This window comes from Gasterosteus aculeatus, chromosome 15 (assembly GCF_964276395.1).
Source record: "Gasterosteus aculeatus chromosome 15, fGasAcu3.hap1.1, whole genome shotgun sequence".
NCBI lineage: Eukaryota > Metazoa > Chordata > Actinopteri > Perciformes > Gasterosteidae > Gasterosteus > Gasterosteus aculeatus.
The window spans coordinates 13,056,411-13,074,427 of NC_135703.1; the positions used below are offsets into that span (position 1 = coordinate 13,056,411).

An 18,017-nucleotide genomic window follows, 5' to 3' on the forward strand; every position below is an offset into this window, starting at 1 on the left:
AGAGCAACATGACCTTTCACCTTATCCAATATTTAATCTCCTTTTAGTTAATCTCTTCGGTCTCCGCCCCCTACGGAGGAACATATCTGACCCTTTAGCAACCAAACGCTCCACTGTGTTCGCCAGCTGGTCTGTTTACCGTACCAGTTGATTCACAGGGGGGGTTTAGGTCTTCACCCACTAAACACGGTGGCCTGCATGGTGTCAAAAGCCCCCTGAGACTTAACACAGACTTTAGTTGGGGGTCATAAATTCTAAAATGGTTAATCAAATGTGTGCACCGTCACTGACAGCAGCCAAACGTGGCCGAATATTTAAAAAATCAGCCAAGATTATACATTGTTATTGATTATCTGTTTCTGTTTCAATTCTTAGGCCACTGTGGCACATTTGGCCTTAAGATCCTGAGGCATCAGGCGCCTGACCTGAGCTTCACCTCAGCAGCACCTTCTGGTTTACAGTCAGTCAGGACCCTGGTGAAAGATGCACGAGACTTTGACATTATGTGCATGGGGAGGATTCGACGTGATGAAACTGACACGTTGTGACAGAAGGAGAGCGAGGGAAGAGAAAGATGAGGAGCCAAATGGATGGAGGCAAAAGAGGAGAGAATGAAAGGAGGACGAGTAAAGAGACAAATAGGAAGACAAGAGGGATTGTGATGGGAAACGTGAAATCAAACTGTCACCAGATGAAAGGCCGACGAGCAACGGGATTAAAATCGCGTCCTGCTTTGTGGCCGATGTTACACGCTGCACAGACGGTCAGAGAAAGTGACTTAACGCTGAGCCGCCAGCGAGGACGCAGAGGCTTCCTGTTGGCCACTAATGTGTCTCTAATGTGACGGATGCACAGAAAATGCAACAGAAAAATGATCATACAAATGTGTCTTTTTTCCATTTTCCATCACTCTAAGTTAACTGTCTCGTTTCTATCTTGTTTTAATAGTTTAAATACATTCTATGTACCATAATACAAAACAAATTGTATACGCCTAAACTAGCTCAATAAAAAATACATATGATGATTCATTATTAATCAATGATGTAGATGTATCTTCACATTATTTATGGATCCACAAAAAGTATTTTATAAAAAGCAGAAATACTGATAAATAATATCCATACTGATGCATTCTTAATATCTCACGCTCATCCTCTCAAACCCACAGCAGCCATAAACACGGCTGTTTTTTAAATATTTGCCACTCAAAGGCTCCTTGCCGTGTGATTGAAAGAGGAGTAATGTGGGTAGCAGGGACCCCCTGGAGCAACACATGTAGTCACATGACGAGGAGTCAACGGGGAGGTCAGCAAACCACTACAGTGGAAATAAAAATAGCCTCGATGCAGCTGTACTCATTAAACAAGCCGAGCCGGGCGTGCAGAGGACAGATCATCGGGTGGCAAACCCAGAAGAACTTTGTTCTTCTCTAATGAGAAGACTTTCTAAACTAAACTAAACTGTAAAACAACCTCGATGCTCGATTTCAGATATTCATCTGAAAACAATGAGAGATTGGTCACATGTAATCCCCAGAAGATATTGGTCCGGTTCGCCGTGGCTATAAAGTGCAAGACGCCGCTGCACTGATGCTTGAGCGAAGGAGCTCAGTGTGACAAACTGACATGAAACCACCTTCCTCCTCTGCTGAACAAACACGGGTCAGTCCTCCTGATGTGCGGCACCAAAACAGAGGCTGACTCATGTCATTAAAGGCACTCGCCTCCACAGCCTTCAAACAACGCGCTCAGCGCCACCCGGTTTCCCGTGGCGACCGGGCTTTGTCGTCGGCGTGGATTGGAGTAGAGCGACATGAAAAGAGAAAAGTGACTGCGGCTCACTTTTCTCTTTCTCTTTTTAGTTCGAATTGTTATTTATTTTGATTTGTTTTAATGGTTTCCTCACGCAAAAAGAGCTGTGCGTGCTCAGTCAGCAAGATCAGTCAGAGCGCTTCATTAGTTCGTTAATTGGACGCGTACAAGATGCGTTGCATGCATTTTCTTTTTATGCAACAATCTGCTTTTCATATGTAAATACATCCCTCCTGTGATGTTGCAGAAAGGGCTGCATTAACACCAGGGGTGCAACAGAACAGAATTGTGTCTCGTTTAATTACGGCTGCAGGACGACTTCCTGCAACTGAGCCGCATGCTGATGAAGCAGAAAGCGTCCCGTCGACTGGCCACGTCCGATTCCCGGAGCTGCTCTCCAGAGCAACAAGTGATGCCTGCTGCCCCTAAAATCGACTTCAAATGATCCCCCGCTGCCCTCCAGCAGCACGGAACGGGTGAAAAGGAGAGTTTCTGGCATCGTCGGCTCTGTGGGAAACTCCCGCGGCCTCGAGTGAGTGAGCGGCTCGGTAAGAAGAGGGTAGCAGACATTAGCATTCAGCGAGCGACGCACGGCGGCGCTGATCTGTCGGCTGACGGGAGGGATCGGATCTACGCTGAGCAACCTTAACATTCTGTGTCCGATGCCCCACATTAAGCACCCATCCATCACTTAACAGCCAATCAATCGTTTCAATCAAGACCAAAATGGCGTGCAAAATTTCATATTTCTAACCTGCAGTTCACTGCTCAGAGTGCCTCAATATTTTAATTTACCAAACAACTTGTGCTGGTATATTTTGCAGATTGAATAGTTAGTTGTGGAATGGAGATCAATAATGAGTCTAGATGACACTTTGAGGCCCAATTGTCTGATGGTACTAAGCCAGAAGAAGCTTTTGGGATATACACCAATTTGCTTTCTTGCGAGTGTGTTAGATGGACTCTCATATCTGCACTCCCACACGACACGGAGACTGGACGGCTCTGTCCTCATAGAATCTAAATGTGAGTTGCATCAAAACGTGTTTTTCAGTGGTTTATGAGGCACCTCAGATCTTAATATATCGTTTATGTGGAGAAAAGATCACAAAAAGTGTTTGAATGCACGAGCGTGCTCACATGAAGACATGCACAGGCTGCGTTTCTCAAACCACCTACACGTGGGAAACCCTGATTCTACAGAGCGTCCAAGCGTGAAATTGGATGGTGTACAGCACAAATGTATCTCTCCCTCCGCCTCCACCTCCTCTGCTGTTGACACCCGTTTACTTATATCCCCCCATTCAATGTGTTGAAGACAAAATGTTGTAGCCTAAATCACCGGAATCCAGTTTCACGCAAGTGCATTTAAATCTTATAAATGCATTGAGGAAATCTTCAAAATGAGTTGCTGAAACATCTTAAAATGTAGAAAAAACACAACATAACACTAATATGTATGTTCAGTTGTGTCCTCAGGTAGCAAACGCTCCGTTCAGAAGCCACCCGATGTCCAAAATACCTCATTCATCCCAAATATTGTTAATCTTGGTCGCCCACCTTCAGTTTGTGTTCGTGCTCCTTGTTTACTCGAGCCAACAGCTGGGCCTTGCGCCGGTTCAGGGCGTCGATGAGGGCGTCGCACTGCGCCACCAAACAGGCTTCAAACTCCACTCCGTTCTCCTGCAACACAACAGCCACAGGCTGAAAAGAATAACGCATCTAATAGGCAGAATGTAAATGTATAGCGTACAGTTTGCGAGCAGAGGTGAACCTCTCCCTCAACGCAATGTAATAGCAGCACGCTGAGATTAATAGAGATTTACAGGTCATTCAATGCATCTTTATTCACGCGTTGTCCTCCATTAGCTCGTCATCGAGCGCGGTGAAATCCCGGTGAAGCATAGTGACGTAGAGACCATCCCCCCCCTCCACCCCCACCCCCCCATCCTCCGCCTGCGCTGTCCTGCATCTCCCACCAAGCCTCGTCTGACTGTCGATAATCAACGAGGGCTTTTAATCCCACCTCTCTCCTCTAATCGGCGCCTGAAGCTGACGGCATGCAGCTTTCGTCCTCACACACGGCAGGAGGTTGTCAGGCATGTTGATCTATATTCCTGGTCAATGTATTGTGCTTACACTAAGTACTGTACGTGTGACGCCACTAAATGCACACTCAAGTCCAAACATCCTCGCTCACAGAGGAGCGAAACCCGCAGCCGAGAAATGCCCCGCTGCTGTTACTATGGTGATACATCACTTCATTGATTAAAGAGTTCTTTTCATCCCCACTGACAGACTCTGCATACTAAATCATTTTCACCATAAAAACATTTAGTGCAACTTTATAATTGATGCTTCATGAACACATCGATAAATAGTTGATCACCAAACCGGTTCATTTGTTATAAATCCACATAAAAACGACCGACTGTAGATGTAAATATGGTCATTCTCCACATGTTGTTTGCAGCACTATTGATGGACACTGACTAAATACAATAAGTCTTTTTGTTTCTGTTGATTACTGCAGCAGGTTGGGATCACATGGGGGGGTAATAAAGGTCCCGGGGGTCATGGAGCCCCTGTCGTCTGCATGTGTTTGTGTGTATTGAAGTACCTGGATGTGTTGCACCATGTTTCTCAGCTGGATGAGGAACTCTTTGGCCTCGGTGGCTCGGTCTGACAGGCCGTTGAGGGCTTGAGACAGCTGACCCTGCAGAGAGCATGGAGAGAGATTATACGAGTTATACGGGTCTGTACTGCATTTACATCATCATAAATCAACACACTTTACATAAAAATAGGTGCTGAATCCTCAGAAACCAACATGATAAAACATAAAAGTCACAATAGTGTTTGTCAGGCTATGTGACGTGCGGCCGTAGGAATACAGCCAACAGGAAGTTACATTTTCAGTTAATAACAAATGAACTCTAATTACTTTCTTATTATATTATTATTGAAAAACAAGTCAGGTACATATTAAAATACTGAATCTAATGAAAAGTATTATATATGTTCAAAAGACTATTAATTACATTAGTCATTCAAGATAATAATCTAAAAATAAATTGATAAAATGCTGAATGACTGCAGCCACAGTCTTTATTAGCAACCCTTCGTACGTGGTGATGAAGGTTTTTGTAGTTCGGACTATTTGACTGTTAAGAGTTTAAGATCTCCCAAATGAATCCTCCATCTTGTATCATGCATGTTTAAGAAATAGTTATCAAACAGGACCTTTGGAGGAAAGACACGTGGAGGCAGCACAGTCGGGCCTTTAAAGCCGCTTAAGTTATCGTCGAAGCAGATTCCCAGACCAATGGGGCCGGTTAACTTTAAAATGTATAAACAACTTCCATACAGCCACTATGCTGTGAAGATCTTGCCAGTTTCTTGAAGTTTTGGGTGAACTCAAATTCACAGACAAAGCTGCTTTTCTTTCAACATTTCTAAGAGTCCAACTTTTCCCCCCTGAGACACAATGGACTCTAAGCTTCATTCTCACACACAAAATGACATTTCCAGCTGAAGCTAAGATGATTTATGTACAACAAAGCTCTTGACTTGTGAACTGTTTTATTATTGGATTTTAGTCCCTGGTCATGTGGACGGGAGCTCTGCGCATGTGACGGGAAATACAGATTCTTTGCACGAGTGCAATGACACACAAATGCTCATGTGTGGATAGCGGGGAAAAGAGAGAGTGCGTTTGTGTACGTGAAGCGTGGTTGTGTGAACAAAGGGGCGCCGGAGCGAGAGGACGCGGCCTGACCCTGTGGGAACCACGTATGCTTGAGTTAACAACCGTCAACTTGGGGAGGGTATTGTCTCCTAAAGAGGGAAAGAGGGTCCCGGATCTCTCTCCCACTCTGGAAAAGAGCAATACAGCCTGGAAGTAGCTGATACAGTAAAAAACGCTGCGAAAACAACTGTGTCAATGCCGCTCTGACTGGTCAAACGGGAATCTGTCTGCAGGGGACCAACAGCTGACCTTTGACCTTGGAGTTTGGGAAGCCGTGACAGCTGCCGCTAACATGAGTCTGCTGCACCAAAGGGACCGGCGGGGGCCGGTCACAGCTGAGCAAAGACCGAAATGTAAACTTTTCAGTATCAAACTTCCTCTTTGTTAACTTGGGACTATTTCAACATCTCCAGAGACGCGTTCTGAAGATAGTTTGTTTGGCATAAGAAAGTCTCCAAAAGCCTTATGTACATCCTTCAGAGGACAAACTGGCTTTTAAGGAGTGGCATTTTTAAAGCTGCATCTGATCTTCCTTATAAAATAATGCAAAGGGGAAAATAATGATGGAAAATGTTTGCCACAAGTTCTGGAGCTCAGGTGTCTTTTTATTTCTTATGGAGTTTGACCAACCTTGTAAAACTAAAAGGCATTCAGTTTAAAGAAAGATAAAACTGATCGATGAAGAAGTTACTTCAGCAAAGCAGAAATGTTTCACTGTGTGCTTATTTGTTCCCTTAACGCAAACGGAAAAGCGACTTAGGGACTTTTTTGAAGAAGGAGACGTAATAAATGCAGACAAACTGAGATGTGATAATGTGAGCCGGTTTAAACGTCTGCCTGTTTTCAGTCTTTGTGCTAAGCTACGCTAACTGGCTGCAGGCTTCATATTTAAATTAAAGAGTGGCAACTATCTTCTCATCTAACCTCCGGCAACCAGGCAAATAAGTGCATTTTTCAAAACATCCCACTATTCTTTAAAGGTATTTCTATTTTACTTAAGTTGATGAACGGAAGGTGAATGGAAGGCATTTTAAAAGCACACAGGTCGCATCCTTGTTGGCTCCCGGTCGGCCTCGAATTCTCCATTTCACTTTATTATTCTACCATCCGGCCGATAAAAATCAAGCCATCCAAAACGTTCCCTCAGACTCCGGCGGTTTCATTACATCAGCCGAGTCACTCACACCTGCCCTCTTAGTCCTAAATTGGAGTTCATTTTCTCATTCAGCGTTCTCATTTTCCTCTCTGTGATACAGCGATGGACGTCGAGGGAGCTCCGGGCCTCGCGCCGCCCAGTCAGCAGTCAGCTTACGGGCCGGGACCGAGCCGATGAAATGAAAAAGCTCTCGATTGTCTGGAGGCGTTTTTCCAGATCTGTTTGAGATCCTGCGGAGCTCCGTCCTCAAAACCCGGCCAATCTGTGCCGTGAAGACAGAGGCTGTTTTGTTTCTGCACAGCTTGCGGCTACTTCTCGCCTGGAGGAGACAACGGGGCCACGGCCAGCAGGTCAGCACATGGGAAGACAGACCCCAGCAACAAATGGGATTCAAATCTGCATGGAATAAACGGCAAAAGCTTCACGCTTTGACTGATTTGACAATTCACCTCAACTAGAAAATCAAGCTCCTCCTTACTCCTCCATTAAAACTGCATTTCTTGTGTACAGTCCAAGGAATAATACTTTTATTTATCTCTTATTATAGCGTTCTTGTATTTATGTCTAACATACATACGTCTGTGTATTGGGAGCTGAGGTAAAGCAGGTCGTTGGCAGATCGATCGCAAAGTCCGACCTCCGCTTTGAGGGAAGTCAATGCGTAATAGAAAATCAGATTCCCCCACCAGCTGTTGTGGTTCTGCAAAAAAGACGTCCTATTTTATGGAGGAATTGACCCTACTGCTGAATGATGTTTATTTAGGAAATGATGGTTCATTTTGGACTAAAATGGACCATATTGCGGAGTCCGTTTAGGGCGGCTTTATTGTGTTGGCCATAATCCAAGATGGCACCTGTCAAATAGACCAAATAGGGGCAAAGGGGCATCAATCCAAAGCACATTCAAGCCTGTTGAGGGACGTTCAAACTAAGAGCATCGTGCAACATTGGGCTGTAAGTTGGATGCTGGAATGTTTGCAATGAGCTGTGGAGGATGCGTTGGGGGGGGGGGGGGGGGGGGGGGGTGGGGGGTTCGGGATGTCGCTGCTATTTGGGAGCACTAATCATCCCAGTAATTAATCCAAGTGGGAGCACATGCATGGCATGAATAATTTACCAGCGCCTCCAGGGCCATTCGGCGTGTTTCCATTTTCTCTCTGCAGCCGAGCGAACTCACCAATCTGTCCCAGGAAAGCGCGGATGTCAGAGAGGCATCATAGCCAATTTGGATTAAAGCCCCCACTAGGAAGTGGGAAGTGTGGAGAGAGAGAGAGAGAGAGAGAGAGAGAGAGAGAGAGAGAGAGAGAGAGAGGGAGGGAGAGAGAGAGGGAGGTGTAATGTCACTGCTAAGCTCTTAAAGCTGCAGCGGAGGAAAAGCATCGCTCCTCAAGCTAATTAAAAAACATATATATATAAATATATATCAAATGTGTCCACGGCAAAAAGAGACACTGAGAGTTCCCATAACCTACTTTCAAAACTCTTGAGTTACCTGGTTTTAATGTTTTAAGCACCCTGCTCTTTTGTTAAAGGCTTTCTCGCGCCTCTTCAGCCTCGTTTGATCCCGCGTGCAGCCTTTGGGGGCCGTGAACGCCGCGAACCGGCGCCCACGGAGGCCGAGGTCAACGTCTGGTGACAGAAGGAATCAAACACACTCAAACGCTGCGATCAAATAAAACTCAAATGTTAATTAGCACGGCTTGACAACTTGTTTTGTTTGCCCTCCAGTTACGAGTAACCAGAGACTCCAACATGAAAGGTTGCGCTTGTTTACACACTGCCGCTGCCCTCAGAGAACACAGTTTGAAATATTAAGCAGGCGACTGACTGTTGTTAAAAAGTTAAGCTCTTGCTTCCTCCAACTTGCTGGAAGTTACGATTCGGGCGGATTCTGACACGCCGCCGTGTTTAACAAGTTCCCAAGTGAAACCCGTCTTACACAAGCAGAACCTAAGTGGCCGGTGCATTATTCATCGCTTAAATCTGCCGTCATCAATAATGCAGGAGGAGCCGTTAACTATCCCCACACGCACACATCGGAGAAGCCACTGAAACGAGGGTATTAGAAAGTTTTTTTTCATGTCAGAGACAAGAGTCCTTATTCTGCGGACGCTCGGGACGGCGCAGCAGGATGTGGGGCAGCGGGGATCTATTCTCGTCGCCAACCGGATTCATTCAGAAGCGTCTCCTGCAGACCGCTTGCTTGTCTGTACACGCTGATCTCGTCTCAAAACAGAATAAATTGAGTAAGGAGAAAGATTATAGTGTGTGTTGGTAGACGTGTGGGAGAGGAAGAGGGAGGACGACCTACAGGTCAGTCTCCTCCTCTTTGAACGGAGCCTTTATTTAGTGGAAACAACAATCCTGGGCGGCGGTTTTGCGTCGCTCATCTGTTGATTGATAGAGTTTTAGTAATGTTATGTTTTTTTTTGACAAACATCATTTTAAAACTCAACATTTGGGCTTTACACCTTTTCATTTCTGTAATCCTCGTCATGAATCCATTAAACGTTTGTGCTTATTTGGTCTGCTGGGGAGGACATTACATTATGCTTTTACATTATTACGTCCTCTGTCTCCCACACAGCTGGACCCGGTTTTTAATGGAGGCTGCTTTGAATCACACACGGTCAGACTAGATGGACGATAAAGAGGAGAGGACCAGTTATTGCCTTGTTTTAGTGGTGATACGTTGTGTTAAAAACAGGTGCAACAGGAGCCGTCGATGACGTGCTGTATGTTCGTGCCCACGCAGATCAGAGAAAAGGTCTAATCAGGCAACATAAGTGAAAACACCTCTGTGTGTGTGTGTGTGTGTGTGTGTGTGTGTGTGTGTGTGTGTGCTTTGTAGGTCTGAGACTGAACCAATTTAAAAATGAGGGGTTACGCAATTCCGGACATGGATTGATTGAATGTGGATATTAATAGCAGAGTAAGTTAAATGTGCTGCTTCTACCAGGCGGCGTGCGACAGTCACACACAACCTCAATCATTGACGGGCCGTCACTGATATTCATGTTGGTAAGGAAAGAATGATCAAGCTGATGATCAGAATCCATCTTCATGCTAAAACCGTGATCAGTTCTGTCTAAACTAAAGAAAGCTGACAAATACATGACCATGACCTGCAACTATGACAACTAAATGTATTGTTTAATAAGGTAAATTGTGTCTAAATTGTTGCTATGGATACCGGCAGTCAAATACAAAAGGAGGCGGGGGGGTTCTTAGACTGTCAATCTGACCCACTCTTCATTATGTCATTCAATCGTTTATGTGGTATCCCAGACATGGACGTCACCCACCAACATTAACCCAATAAGATGAATTTGGCTCAGATTAACGGCTCTTTATTAAGTCACAAATGCTGAGAAGAGACTGAGGAGGATGACATCAGTTTCCGTTCTTATCATCTAAACAATGTTACTGATATCATGATGATAATTATGACGACGATGAAAACAGGGTCCTCATCATCTGCGGCCCAGATTCCAGGTTGAGCCTGATTTCTTACTTTATGTCCTCATTTAATGTGGGCTGACTGTGTCAGGGCAGCGTAATGAATCATTACGTGTTGAAATCCTCCAACTAATCTGATAAATTAGTACAAACCATAAGTAAGTTAAGTGGAGAAAATATAAGACCGAAAGCACCTTTTTTTGTTCTGTATCTTGAAATATTCAGCTGGTCTGTGTTCCCATCCAGAAAATAATGATATAAATATGAAGACGTTTTCGGTTTTCTGATGACAAACCTTCTGCTCCTCCCGCAAACTGCACACGAGGTTCAGCATTGCTCAGCCTTTGTTTCCTGATCACTTCAAGATATTCCGGGACAGTCGGTCGCTCTCATTTTCTTTCTTTATTTCTTTCTTTATCTTCCTCTTCCGATAACATTTACACAGCTAATCTCGCCACGTGGCAGCTCGAGGGGTAAACAGCCCCGCCTGTAATGGAGCAGCCTCAACCTAAATGGCTTTGAGACCCCACTGTGAAATTTCGTTCTCTGCAGACCTCTGTCCTGCCTCCGTCCTTGTCTCATCCCCATCAGCGAATCACAGCGTGCCGTCACAGACAAACGAGAAAACAAGCCTTTTATCTTTACATTTTTTAGAAACTAAATTTTATTTGTAAAATTAGTATCATCTGAATGCATTTGGGACTCACTTAGGTGTGATTAAAGCACAATGAGTGAAAGCCAAAAGAGATTTGGACAAACATCTCAAAGCTGAAGAGAGACCCGGTGACTTCTTCCTCCTTATTGTTTGATTTGGTCAATGTAGAACCTGGTCTGCAAAGCTTGGGAATGTCTTATTTGAGCAAAGACGTTATACTGTAAAGATGAAGGCCGCTGAGCGACTCGCACTCTGCAAACGCAAACCAAGCATCACGACTGGCTGCTCAGAGCACATCATTCAGTCCGTGTAACTGTACGCACATTCTGAATATGTTAACATCCTTATTTACTCAGGTAGTGTATACATCTTGCTTCGGTAAACTGAGAATAGCAACAAAAACAATATCAACAGTTGATCAACTGCTGTCAAAAAAAGTCCAGGATCCTTTCTTGTTCCTACTGTCATTAATCAGGAAAAAGACATCAGACCAAGCCAACGTTTAGCAAAGAAGTGTGAAATGAAAATATTGTTTTATTTATTACCATGGTGGAGAATGCAATACATTTGATCCACTGGCCACCACCAGTGCATCATATCGTCCATTAAAAATCCCGTCCGACAAAGCAGCATTAACATATCTATTGGCCATTTAAGGACAGCGGAACAAGCTGTAAACACAACATGCACACGTTCATCACCTCACACCAAATGCAATATTCACTCCCCTTATTGCTCTGGGCTTGTCAAATTTAATATCAGAGGCAACATCCGTCTCTTCAGCCACTAAAAGCTCCTTTTTGTAAGCTGGTCGCTAACTGTCTCTGCCTGCTGTGCGGTCGGTTTATCGAAGCTAAACAGGACAGAATCATTGAAAGCGTTGATGCTGACTGCTGCTTTGTTTGGTTTGAAGTTGCCGTAACTCACCTGCGAAGCTAACAGCTAACATTAGCATTATTACTTTGGTCATCCACATAATCTCAGTATCTGCAAATGGCAGCTCTACTCTTAATCCCCAAACTCTCCCAATTCCTTTGAGAAAGAAGTAGTTTTTCACGCTCGTCGTTGTCATGCAGTTTTGAATGGTAGTTTAAGCCTGGACCATATTGAGCCGATGAGGTTCATCACTCCTCTGTACCGTGGAGATGGATGGATCCGGGCCGACAGCTATCCTCATTAGCACTAGCAGGCGGGAGTTAAAGCGGGATAGAAGGACGGGGATCACGCCGCCCCCGTCTGGCTCTTCGGGGCTTCGCCTTCGCCACTCGCACGGAGCTGAAACCAGACGCCGGCGGCCTCGGGGATCGAGTCTCTTTAACGGCCGTCCCAGCGACTGCCGCCGGTCCTCGTTAGCCCGCTTTTTTGGGGGGGGCATCACGACCGAGAACATCTGTCTGTGTTGACCGGGTGTCCCGGTGTGCAGGGCGTCTGTTTGTGTCAGGATGGCACACGCACGTCTTGTGCGTGCTGCGAGGGAGAAGTTCTTTAAAAGGACTCGCTTCTTCAGGCTTTTTGTTCTGCCGTTGCAGTGTCAAGAGATCAGATCTGCTCTGCTAATTTTCTGCTGCAATCTGCTCCTTATTTTCTGCACACACTCGGATCGTGTACGTAAGCTGTGATAAGTCGCCTTTAATTGCCTCTAAACACACTGAGGCGACAGAGGAAGACCTGGATTGATTCAGGGTCCCTGTGACATCCGTGAAGAGCCGAGGACCAGTCACCATGTCGAGGTTTAACGCTCTGACGAGGCCCCTTATTCTCCTTTTAATGTGATTTACAGAGATTAACACAGACACCCTGTCACCACATAAAACCCTCTGACACAAATCTGAAGAGGCAGACGAGGCAAGGCGTGATACACACCGTGGGGCGCTCACATTTCGACTTGTTTTAATCGGGACTGAAATTGACTTTGGAGACATGAAATTGATTCTGTTCGCAGTTCGGACACGGTCATGCAATCCAAAAGGAAGGGTCATAGATAAAACATGGTAGTTTGTATCGCCTGTGAGAGAACACCAGTTTAATGATCTGTAGCCACGTCCATTTAGACACAAAAGTACTGTCGAGGGAGGAGGGGACGGCTGTAAAGCATCCGGGACGGATCCCTCATGGGGTCCCGTATCTTGGAGACCTCCGCTGCTCTGCACAACATCAAGAGGGATTTGGTTGCCATGGCGGCAGGTGGTTTGACTCGGTCTCCGTAAAGAGAGAAATGTTTCACAGAGATAGAGGGAGAGCACGGTTTGTCCAGGCGGAACAAGACGATCATTGGCGGTGTGGATTATAAAACCTTGAGGCGAGACATTCTAGATGGCAAAAAGAAGAGATTTTATTAAATCACATCGGCCAGCGAGTCTTCTGCTGGCAAATGTAAACACCGCAGGTGTGGATTTATGGGCATGTCGCAAAGTAACCAGCTTCTGAGTGTTCTACTTTCTGCATCACCGTTAGACAGGGATGCTGAAACATGCTGCAGGCCTGTCACAGGATAAAACAGCCAACAGCTTTGATCAGTTTTAAAGGGGAAAACCAAGATATTGGTGTTTATTTTGCACTCATTTTCTGGTCGTCTGTCAGAGAAAGTCTTTCAGAATACCATTTAGCTTTTGCATATGTCTAGAGCCCAAACTTAAACCTGCTTTATTTTTCATTCAGCTCATTACATTACATTACAGGTCATTTAGCAGACGCTTTTTATCCAAAGCGACTTACATTACACTTTAAACCCGTGGCTTTTTCACATTTTTGCCCGGGGAGCAATTAGGGGTTAGGTGTCTTGCTCAGGGACACTTTGACATGGAACATGGGGCAGCCTGGAATCGAACCGCCAACCTTGTGCTTCCCAGCACACCTTCTCTAACCCCTGCGCCACGACGACCCCCGACGAGCTCATGATTTTACTGTTTTTTTTAACCCTCATCGCTTGCATCAATTCTATGACACAGTTTGATGACACAGTTAGCGACCAGCTAGTGGGCAAAGTGGATCATTTGACAGATAACTAGCCAGTCAGTGTTTGTATTCCTCAGGAGGTTGGAGGACACACGAGAGAGCTGAAAGAAACCTGTGTGATGAACAGATCTACAATCGATGGACTGATAACCCATTTGGAAAAACAACAACCCGCATCATTTAAATGTCGAGCAGAGTTGCCTTCCAAGGATCCGAGAACCATCTGTGACCAAAGTGAGATTTCTGAGGAAGCCACTTTCTCGAGTTTGTGCACGTGACAGTCTATAGTGTATCTGCAGGATATGGAAAACATTTCTCCCCACATGAATTATGAGGAACACCCTGAAGCTCTGAAAGATGCCCATCCTCTTTGCTGCCAGCAAACCCAAAGCCATCTGTTCCAGTTCTGCAGGCAGCAGCTTCAGATAAGAGGTCAGAAGTAAGCAGGTGCCGTGATGGAAGCCAAAGAACAGGACCACGGGCCACATATTGGCACCAATATCACCGGCGCTTTCGATTGGTTTCTAAAAATGCACCTTTTTTTCCCGACAGTTTGTATCCAGGAAAGATGAAGCAGTACAGGGTCAGCAACTTCTGAAGTGATGGAAATTTGACGGGAGTGAAATGATGAACCCCCTGTGATTTTTCCATCAATTTCACAATAGCCTCGTACGTCCGAGTTGACACGCTAGCTTCACCACCGCCGAGGACAGATGATTGCACTGGAGGTCTGTTATATGGCGGTTTTGGAGCCATACAACACCAATGTTGACTGCAAATGAGAGCTGATGTCTGCAGGGAGGAAAAGCTGAGTGGGTTTCTCGAACACAAAAAAACTCACCATATTTTCTGGTTTTCCCATGGAAACCGCAGCATCGCCATCACTGCACATCACCCTTCCTGTGTGTGTGTTTGTGTCAGAGTATCGAAGACTATATCTAGCTCCACGTCCTCCCTGGCCACTGGAAAGCTGAGGAGTGTGCAGGAGAGGTTTGCAGCTGCAGAGGCGTAGATGCACTGCAGCCCTCTCAAACGCCTCCCTGCCCACAACAACTCGGATTCCAAAATAGCACCTCGATCCACATCGCAGGCCTGCTGCGTCTGTGCTTCACGGCCGCCATCTATTAAAGCGTGACTCCAATATTAGCCGTACCCAATGATCTCTGTGGCCTAATGGTCTCTGTGGCGCCTGTTGAGCTGTCAGAGCACAGAGAGGGGAGTGTACACACACACACACACACACACACACACACACACACACACACACACACACACACACACACACACACACAGTGAAGGAATCTGCTAGTGGAAGCTCAAGAGAAAAAAGGTCGTTAGCTAAAATCATGCCAGAATCACGGCACGTGTACATTAATTCATTGTAAGGATTTTAGAAGGAGTTTCCAGTTGCCAAAGGAGGCCTGCTCTTTGATGTCCACACGTGAACTGAATTTCCAATAGAGCTGCTTTCCGACACCTTTGCGCACCGACACGCAGCACCCAGTTTGGAGACGTGCGCATTTTATAAAATCTGACTGAAATGTGAGATGCAGTATTGTGGAGGAGGGCAAATTAATCTAAATAACGTATTATGTTTTGTTCACCTAAACCCACAGAGAGAATACATCCCCATCGTTCTGTGAATCTACTGGAGGCGAAGCGCAACTGACAAGATGCAGCGCACATTATTTGCAAGGCGGACTTGTTGCTCAGCGGATGAATCATCGTGAAGAAAAGCTACATACACACACAGACACACACAAACATACAGAGTTGCACTGGCGTATTAAGGTTTTGGCGCTATCTTTATATTTTACGCACGTACCTTGTGCAGTTTCCACATCGCGCCCAAAGCTTTGACTTCGTGCGTGCCGTGTTTGCCCTCCTCCAAACACTGGTAACACACGGGCATCTTACACTGCACACAGTACATGCTTAGATTCTCCAGTTCGTGCTCCGTGCACGTGGAGGTCTTGCGGGGACTCGCGCGGCGACTTATCCGGCCCTGCGCCGGCGGCACCAGGCGATGCTTGGCGAGGGGACCGCGGGGAGGGTGGCACCGCAGGCGGCACGGGTCGCAGTAGAAGACGTCGCACTGCTCGCACATCACGGTGGCCTCCTTGGGGCTCTTCTCGCACAGCTGGCACTTGAGCGCGGCCGCTTTGCTCTGCTGATACCGGTCCACGACCCCCTCCAGCACCCGGTTCTTAGCGAATCCGCGAAGCCCCCGCTCGTCCAGGATGAGGCTGCGGTGACACTGCGGGCAGGTGATGCAGGAGTTGCGGGGGATCGGGGGCAGAGAGCCGGGCTGCGGCAGCAGGTGCTGTTGCGGGGCGGGCTGCGGGGCGGCTGGGGGGAAAACCCGCACCCCGTTTGGTGATTTTTGACACGGGGTGGTCGGGGCGCTGACGAAGCCCCCGTAGGAGCCGTACCCGCTGTCCGCCTCGCTGTACAAGCTCATTTTGTCCAGATCCAGATAGTCGTAGTCGGAGACGCCGGACCCGGAGGCTCGGCTGCTCCGCGGGGACTCCGCGTCGGGGGTCTGCACGAGGATATTCCGGGCACACGCCAGGCAGATGTTGTGGGAGCACGGCAGTATGATGGGCTCCCGGAAAAAAGAGCCGCACACGGGGCATTTCAACTCTTCCTCCATCTCATCCATGGCGGCTCCCTGGCGGGTGAGAGATTCCACGGCGGGATGTGAACGCAGGCGGGGGAAGAAGTTCCGGCCGAATTGAGGCTCTGCTGCTGTCTGCGCGTCAACGGAGCTCCGGTCGCGTCCTACTGCTGATTCTCACCGCCGGCGCAACCTTGACCGGAGGAAAACGCATCAGGCTGAACGATGCGCGCGGGCGCCTCCGCCAATCAGCGACCGGTGTCGGCTCAGAGCGGGCCGCCATTGGCTGAGCAGTGGATTCCAAGCAGCCATTGGAGGGCGGAGCTGTCAGTCAGGAGAGGTTAGTGCGCTTTAGGGAGGTGACAATAGATCTGTACACATAAACCAACATGGGACCTAATTGTTTTAGGGGATTAGAAAGAGGAGAATGTGAAACTATCCGGTCAATGCAGAGCATGCAAATATAATAATACATCATTTAGACTTAGCATCTTATTAATGAACCGTGATTTGTTGTTTTGTGGGTGGAATGTAAAAATGTCAATCACAAAATGTAGTGTTAAAATCGAAATGTAAAATTAAGATGGTCATTTTATGTTTAGGTTATAAAAGAGAGAAATTAGCAGCAAATTTCCATCAGAGAAGCTGGAGTCAGTGTTTTTTTGATATTTTGTTTGATAAATTACTGAATGACTTTAACTGAATGACTTTTGCTATTTTCAAAACAGACAAATGTATCACATTTCTGCATTACAGAGCTGTCAAATAAATAGATTGCAGTAAAAAGAACAATATCTAAAGATAAAAATGCGCTCTTTAGGTACCAATATGCAAAACTCTACTTTCCCCATATTTGACTGACAAAAGGGACAAACGATTTTTAGTTTTTTGTTAAGCCAGGATCTGAATAATAAAACCTGTGCAGCTTTGCAGAGCGGCTGCACTGTATATAAACTTGAAGGATTTGTTCTGTTTGTTATTTGAAATAGCTTCTCCTCCCAGCTGCTGAGGGAGCAAAGATCACTCCTGGGGGAGATTGAAAACATGGAAACTGACACCTTGTGAGATAAGATAAAGCAGCGGCTCTCAAAAGAGGTTCTTCTTTCAGTATCCAGAGCCGCTCCATTTCTATGGCCAAATACCTCCGTCTTCTCCCAGAGATCCATGGCAACGTGAGCTTCCAGCGAGGCCGTTGACGGGGAAATCGAAGGAAACAATCTCATTTCACAGAAGGCTTTCTCAGAGCCACAGAGGGCAACGTGAGGCCACTCGATTGATGACATTTGCATATTTGTGTGGAGCAGTTTGAGAATGGGTTTCAGTGGTTTGGACGTCTTTGTCTAATGAAGATAATCACTGCATCAGATTGTAAGCTGACTGATAAACATCTCAAGTGGAAATGCAAAACATCTCATTGAGATCTCCTAATCAAAGCAAATGAAGGAATTTGATAATCTGGTAACAGGCGTTGGTATTTATCAATGCATGATCCTTGTGCATGCGTTCACATTCCCACCATCATTAGATATAATAATCATCTATAAACATGCTGTGCTCCTGATTCTTAATTCTGCAACATAATATGAGAATTAGGCGTTTCATTTCTATCAGAG

At 46.1% G+C, this 18,017-nt stretch overlaps 1 protein-coding gene across 8 annotated transcripts in view; it reads right to left on the reverse strand.

Annotated features, from left to right (window-relative positions):
* Nucleotides 1–17,894, reverse strand: part of trim9 (tripartite motif containing 9) — a 33,619-nt gene extending 15,725 nt beyond the window's left edge. For 4 of the 8 annotated variants that reach the window (XM_040199577.2, XM_040199576.2, XM_040199573.2 and 1 more), the window contains exons 1-3: nucleotides 15,613–17,894; nucleotides 4,435–4,530; nucleotides 3,375–3,497 (exon numbers count right to left, since the gene is read on the reverse strand). In XM_040199577.2, coding sequence (XP_040055511.2) covers nucleotides 3,375–3,497; nucleotides 4,435–4,530; nucleotides 15,613–16,449 — 1,056 coding nt within the window. In that variant the 5' untranslated portion in view covers nucleotides 16,450–17,894. Of the gene's footprint in view, nucleotides 1–3,374; nucleotides 3,519–4,434; nucleotides 4,531–15,612 lie in introns of all 8 variants that reach the window. The other 4 variants (XM_040199575.2, XM_040199574.2, XM_040199571.2 and 1 more) reach the window with 1 other exon arrangement.
* Between the last annotated feature and the right edge of the window lie 123 nt (nucleotides 17,895–18,017).